The sequence below is a fragment of the Vespa velutina genome, chromosome 24, assembly GCF_912470025.1.
Source record: "Vespa velutina chromosome 24, iVesVel2.1, whole genome shotgun sequence".
Lineage (NCBI taxonomy): Eukaryota > Metazoa > Arthropoda > Insecta > Hymenoptera > Vespidae > Vespa > Vespa velutina.
The window spans coordinates 1268146-1275645 of NC_062211.1; the positions used below are offsets into that span (position 1 = coordinate 1268146).

A 7500-nucleotide genomic window follows, 5' to 3' on the forward strand; every position below is an offset into this window, starting at 1 on the left:
GTAAGTGATATTGCAGGTGTACGATCCGTTTAATTGTCAGTTCGATCGTTTAGTCAAACCTTCAAAAAAAAAAAAAAAAAAAAAAAAAAAAGAAAAAACGAAAAATAACAAAGGGCTGCCAGGGGAGGGCAAAGGGCTGTCGGGGGTACGCAAAATTATCAACACTTTTCGTTTCTCGGCTTTGGTTGCAATCAACAAAATCAAGCAAAAAAAAAAGAAAAGTTGTTCTGGGTTGGTTGGTTGACAATAACTAAATGACCCGGGCTTCTGGGGTCGAGGGGGGGCAGGGCGGGGGCCCGGGCCCCTTCGGGCCAGTGGGTTCGGGCACGGTCAGTCAACGGGTACTGGGCAGGGGTGAGGGGCCACGAAGGGGTAAAGACACTTATAGAGAAGAGACGATCGAATCCACTCACTTTTGGTGCGCTTCATGAACTGTTCTGTTTTCTGTTTCCACAGTTTCTCGTTGTACTCCGCTAAAAGCGTGTCATAGCCCTGCGATTCAATTATGTGACATTTCTAAAATGACTTCGTCATCAATTGAAAATGTTCTCGCACACTCACACTCGCACACAATTTCCCTTCCCATTCCCTACATCCCCTACATCCCCACCCCCAATCCCACCCTTATCTTTCTATAATTCAATCATCTCCCTGATTCCCATCCAATAACTTCGATCGACTTGTTTTTTCTTTCCCATTTCTTCGACCCCTCTTCCCCGACCCCTCCCTTTATTTTATTTTTTTCTGTTTTTTTTTCTTTTTTTTTTCTTTTTTTTTTTTTATTTTTTCCATTCACCCTCTACTCTATTATCCCATCTTATTTTCCCTCTTGTCGCGGCACCGTTCTTAATTTTGGTTTGATCGCTCATTTTTTTCTTTTTTTTTTTTTCTTTTCTTTTCTTTTTTTCTTTTCGATAGATTACCAAGTTTGTTCGACGATTAAAAAAAAATAAAAAAATAAATAAATAAATAAATAACAGAGTAAGGAAGAAATATATAATACTTACACCCTCGAAAAGTTTCTTCTTGTCGTCGTAAGACCTGGTATCGACGCGACGTTCATACTTCGATGCAACTTGAATCTTCGGCTACAAATATATATAATATATACATATATAAAATAATATATATATATATATATAAAAAAAAAAAAGAAATCATTATTGTTTTTTTTTTTTTTTTTTTATATATAGACGTTTGTGTAAGCTGTGATAAGTGCAATAAAATTGTGCATACATATATATGAGCATTAATAAATTCTTTTTTTTTTTTACTTACAGGATACTTGCCAGTAAGGGCTTCAGGATCTAAACCTTTCTTCAAAGCCTTGTGCCTCAATTGTTGTTTCTGACGTTCCTTCAGCTCTTTAAGCTAAAAACAAACAAACAAACGTAAACAGAGAAGCAATAAAGAAAGTAAGAACAAAGGATTTAAAATACAATCGTAACGTTAATCAAACTATACGCTTGAATTAATTTTATTCTTATACTTTTTCTTTTTTTTTTTTTTTTTTATTCGTACATATAAACGAAACTTAAATGAAAGCTATAATAAATAAGTCCCGTACAAATAAAATTTCGAATAACTTATTATTCATTTTGATAAAATTGAGAATAATTTATTCGTTGTAATAAAATATAATACTCACATCGTAATCTTGACGTTTTTGTCTCTCCTCGAGATCGTACTTTTCAGTTTCTAATTTAACGATAGTATCCCAAAGTTCGGTGGCCTTGAAACGGAGTTTATCAATCGATAGTCCCTCAATCTCTAATGGTTTAATGCGAATACTCAATGATATCTTTTTCTCTTCCTCGAGTTGTTCCTTCGTCTTGTTACGTTCCAATTGGGCCGATGAGAGATTACCCTGTGTCGAAAAAATTCAAATATATATATATATATATATATATATATATATATATATATATATATATATGTGTGTGTGTGTTCAAAAAGTATGATAACAAACTGATAACTACATTATTAGTGAGATCAAATGGATGAAAAAAAAAATTCATATAAACTTATGTCTTACATATACAATTATAAAATTCAAATAAACTTATGTCTTACATATATATGTATATATATATGTATATATGTAATATGTAATTTTTCAAAAAAGATATATCGTAGTTTTGATCGAGGACGATCGAGGAATAACTTACCCCGAGGTCCTTCTTCGTAATGGTAAAGTTAGGTCCTTTCTTGTTTGCTTGGTCCTTCATCGCTTGCATCATAGCCTGACGTTTCTTTTCGGATTCCTCGAGGCGTCGTCTCTTTTCCTCAATGTCACGTTGTTTCTTTTCCTCTGTTGGAATTTAATACGAAAAGTGGATAAAAGATGGAAAGAAAAAGAAAAACAAAAAGAGAGAGAGAGAGAGAGAGAGAGAGAGAAAATCGAGTGGAGTTACATGGGTGGGTCGACGTTGAAAATTATATTTTTTTTTTCTTCCCATCTCCTTTTTTTATTTTTTCTTTTTTTTTTCTGACACTACGAACGTTCGTGTCAAACGTTTTACGAACTTACGATCTTGAATCAACGAGATATTTAAGATCGTAGTCCTTTTTTGTTTTTTTTCTTTTTTTTTTTTTTTTTTTTAACCCTAATCGTATCTATAAGGCATAGAACAACCCCAACTTTGAACTTTAATTATAAATATTTTCTTTTTTCTTTTTTTTTTCTTTTTTTTTTTTTTTTCGGAGTAAAAATTATTCTCATAAAACATCCCCCAAGTGATCCACAATTTGAAATTATTTTCAGATGTGCACGATTAGGATTAATTTGAGTTAAAAAAAAAAAAAAAAAAAAAAAAAAAAAAAAAGAAAGAATTCCTTTTAATTTTAATATCTAAATATGTAGAAAAAAAATTTCTCGTTAAATATTCATCGCATATTTTCTTATTTAATAATCGTAGTATTATCGTTGCCATAAATGGCTCTAATATGCAGGAGGCATAGTTTTCTTTTATTTATTTATTTTTTCTTTCTTTTTTTCTTTTTTATCCTTTTTTTATTCTTTTAATTTTTTCAATCGTAATTCGATAACTCAATTATTGAATAAAAATCGACAATGATAATTTTTAAACATAAAATATAACATAAAATTTTTTCATGCTCAAGATTCCAATAAAAATTCGAACAATAATTATTAATTCGACTTGGATCAATTAAAAACTACTTTTACTATTTTGGACGGCTTATAAAAAAAAAAAAAAAAAAAACAATTATTATTATTATTATTATTATTATTATTATTATTATTATTATTATTATTATTACCAATTTCACGTTGACGACGTTCCTCCTCTTCCTTCTTCTTCTGAGCCAATCTCTTTTCTTCGTCGGCGCGGGTGATCTTGCGCTTAGCTTGTTTCTCCTAAGGGATGAATGAAAAAAGAAAAAAAAAAAAAAAAAAAAAAAAAAAAAAAAAAAGAAACAAAAAAACAAAAAAAAAAAAAAGCACGACGGCAAAAAATTAATTTGTAAATATTTCCATTTTTTCCAGACTTTGATAATAAAATAAATAATAATCTTGTTGTTCAATAAAAAATAAATAAATACCTTGAGACGTTTGAGTTCCTCTTCTTCCTTGGCTCTCTGCTTTCTCCATTCCGCAATGTATTCCTTAAGTTGTTCATCGAGATCGCTTCTCTTCTGTTCTTGCCTCTGTAATATTATTGAAAAATAGAAATGATCTATGTTTATCAATCATGGATCGCGGTACCGCGAAATCGATAAATCGATAAAATTCGAAAAATATCATGTACGATAATTCTTTTATATATATGTTCTTTTTTTTATTTTTATTTTTTTTTTTTATTATTATTTGTTACTTCATTATTTTTTGATTTCCTTCTTCTTTTTAAATATTTTCTACAGAAAAATAATCAATTAAGTCTAGCTTTTTTTTTTTGGTCAATTATTGAATTAAAATATTAAATCATTAATTGTTTCCATTTTAATTGTATTAATTAATTAATTAAATTATTTTTTTGATAAAAAATTATATACATATATATATATATTTTCTTTTTTTTATACAAAAATAATCAATTAAATTTTTTGATCAATTATTGAATTAAAGTATTAAATCATTTTATAAAATAAATTGTTTTCCATTCTAATTATATTAATTAATTTATTTAATTATTTCCTGTACAAAAATTATTCCTTAGTTAATTAATTTTTCTTTTTATAGAAATAAAATTTTTTATTAGTAATAAAATTCTCGTAATGGAAAGAAGCGATTTCTTTCTTTTTTTATTTCTTTTTTTATACAAGCACTTTTTAAAATGGACGATAAAAAATGTTCGATAAAAATTGATAAGTACATATATATATATATATTTTTTTTTTACGTCGAAAGAAACCCGACGATAAAAATTATATTAATTCGTAAAAATGTTAAATGTTGCACATTAAAATTTATTTTTCATAATATCAATAATAAAATTATATTAAATGAAATCACCCTCGCGAAATAATTTTTTTACGAAGTATTATAAAACGTACGATAAGAAATAATTCTTTTTTTTTCTTTTTTTTTTTTTTGCGATCGAACATACCGACATAACGATAATAAAAATGATATAGGCACGAAGAAAAATGTTTCATTATTAGTATTGGATTAGATTTTATTATTCCGAAATAACTTACTGCATTTAATAATATATATATATTATTATTATTATTATTATTATTATATATTACTGAATGTAAAATTATTATAAATAATAATTATAATAATAAATATTTTTAATATAAATATATATATATATATATATATTTATATTAAAAATATAATTTATATAAAAAAGAAAAAAGAACAGAAAAAAAATTCATGACATTTCTTTTTTACTTATGTGATGCAAAAGAAAAGAAATAATTTTTCATACTAAAATTAAGAATCAGTTTAGAGAAATAATAAAAAAAAAAAAAGAAAAAAAAAAGTAAAAACCTATTACACTATTACTATTACTATTACTATTACTATTACTATTACTATTACTATTACTAGTATTACTCACCTTCATAAACTCGATATTCTCCCCGGAGTCCCTGTATCACGCCGGAACGAAAACAAAAGTAAGACTCTTTAGTCCTTTTGAGGAGAGATTGATGGTTGTTCCATGAAAGGACACTGAGATGTGTCCTCCAAAGCTCCGTACGCCATATTTTTATTTTTTCTTTTTTATTGTATTGTTTCGTTCTTTTACGAAAGGCTCGTCAACGTCATCATAATTATCATTATAATCATTCATTATCGCGTATCGACACCAAGTTAATTGTTATGTCGCAACGTGATATCTTACGCAACCCACATCCAACAATACACACATACACAGGCGGACGGACAGACGGACAGAGACAAAAAATAGACAAACGTGAAAGAGAGAAAGAGAGAGAGAGAGAGAGAGAGAGAGAGAGAGAGAGAAAGAGAGAGAGAGAGAGAGAGAGAGAGAAAAAATATATGTATATATAGAACAAAGAAAAATAGAAACGGACGGACAAATAGACAGAAACGAACGGACAGACATAAAAGACAGACAGATAAAAAAAAGAGAGATAGAGAGAGAGAGAGAGAGAGAGAGAGAGAGAGAGGAAAGTATAGAAAATAAAAAACAAATAAAAAGAAAAAAAAATATGTATATATATATATATATATATATACATTACGTGAAAGCACGTGTGAATTTGCTAAGGATTTATTTTACTTTTATTTAATTTTCTTTTTCTTTTGGATTTTTTCATTTCTTAAATTTCTCGATCCCTTAACAAATGGAGCTCTGATAGTAATCAGCAAAGCTTAATGATCCCGATTCAGTCTTTGAAACAAAAGCGATAGAGAAAACTTTGTCGTTTATTTTCTTTTTCTTTTTTTTTTTTTCCGCCCCTCCTTTCTCATTTTTCTTTTTCTTTTTTTTCTTTTTTTTTCTTTTTTCCTTTTCCTCCTTCTCACCCTCTAACCCCTAACTCCCCTAACTATCTCCCCTTTCAAAGAAACGATCGATCAATCTCAAACAATTATTCCCTCGATCATCGATATTGACGATAATTAATTTAATCAGTCTGATAATTAATTTAATCAGTCTGATAATTAATTTAATTAATTAATACGATTGATTTTCAATTAATTGACGTACGAAGAACGTAACGTCGTCAATTGCTTTCGTCGTACAAGACGGGGACATTCGAGACGATCGATTGTTCAAAATGGCGGATGATTGGGACTGATAGAGGAGCAGGGGGGAGGGGCAGGGTGAGGGAGGGAGGGGGAGGGGTTGCGCGAAAAGGAAGAAAAAAAGGAAAAAGTGAGAAGAAAAAAAAAAGCGAGAGAACGAAAGTCGAACTTGAAAGTCGCTCGTTTTTTTCTCGTGCTTTTTTTTTTTTCTTTTTTTTTTCTTTTCTTCCCTTTCTTTCTTTTTTTTTTTTTTTTCTTTTTTCTCGTTTTTTCTTTTTTCATTCGATGACCACGAAGGTGCTGGACGCAGGACAAATGAAATTGAAATAGGATTATTATGATGAGATAAAAAAAAGTGATAGTGATAGGGGGATGCAGGCTGAACCATCAATGTTTCTCAATTAAATTTAATGCTTCACGTATCCATTTGAAATTTGTGCATGTATGTTTCTGTATGCATTTATAAATAACGTAACTCTTTTATAAATAAATCAAACTATAGTTATATATATATATATATATGTGTGTGTGTGTGTGTGTGTGTATGAAAATGATGTTGAATAAAGTAAAAAAATTAAAAAAAATATATATATATATATATATGTGTGTGTGTGTGCGTGTGTATGTATGTATGCACATTAAAAGAGAGAAGGTGGATACGAAAAATTTGGATTTAAAATCCTTTCAGGAGCGTAATCGCGAGGATTTTTAATAGCCTTCACTTTTTCTCTTTCATTTGCATTTGCATTCTTTTTCTTTTTCTTTTTTTCTTTCTTTTTTTTTTTTTTCCTTTATTTTTTCTACATCCATTCGAGGTATCACGCGACAGACTTTCGTACTTGTTTCGTATCCCTTTCTCTCGCGTTACCTTTAACGAATGATTTATTATTACGTGTAGCAACAAATTTTTGAAAATCATTGGGTTTTAAATGATTTCATAATGCACCGCGTACCTTTAATTCGAATCGCGTTATCATTTCGGGCATCATGAATCATCGTCTTTCATGTTTTCGTCATCGTCATCGTCATCGTCGCAAAAAATTACGGAAAGATTGATAGCGAGCGTGCGAGCGAGCTAGCGAAAAATAGATAGAGATAGAAATAGAGATATAGATAGATAGATAGTTCTAGAGAGAGAGAGAGAGAGAGAGAGAGAGAGAGAGAGAGGGGCTGAGAGAGGGAGAGAGAGATACTTGACCGAATGCCAAGAAAACCAGTCGGCCATAAGTCGTGATTATAGATACTCTAGAAGCAGCTAACTATCGTCGTATTTGTCGTCGTCCTCATCGTCGTCGACGTCGTCGTCGTCGTCATCG

General features: G+C 29.5%; 1 protein-coding gene across 1 annotated transcript in view; it reads right to left on the reverse strand.

The window, feature by feature from the left end:
* LOC124957134 (troponin T, skeletal muscle) overlaps window positions 1-7500 on the reverse strand; it is a 15179-nt gene that overhangs the window by 1772 nt on the left and 5907 nt on the right. The window contains exons 3-9 of the mRNA XM_047513871.1: window positions 5031-5061; window positions 3565-3669; window positions 3283-3379; window positions 2169-2311; window positions 1649-1867; window positions 1279-1371; window positions 1008-1088 (exon numbers count right to left, since the gene is read on the reverse strand). Of these exons, the coding sequence (XP_047369827.1) occupies window positions 1008-1088; window positions 1279-1371; window positions 1649-1867; window positions 2169-2311; window positions 3283-3379; window positions 3565-3669; window positions 5031-5036 (744 nt within the window). The 5' untranslated portion in view covers window positions 5037-5061. The remainder of the gene's footprint in view (window positions 1-1007; window positions 1089-1278; window positions 1372-1648; window positions 1868-2168; window positions 2312-3282; window positions 3380-3564; window positions 3670-5030; window positions 5062-7500) is intronic.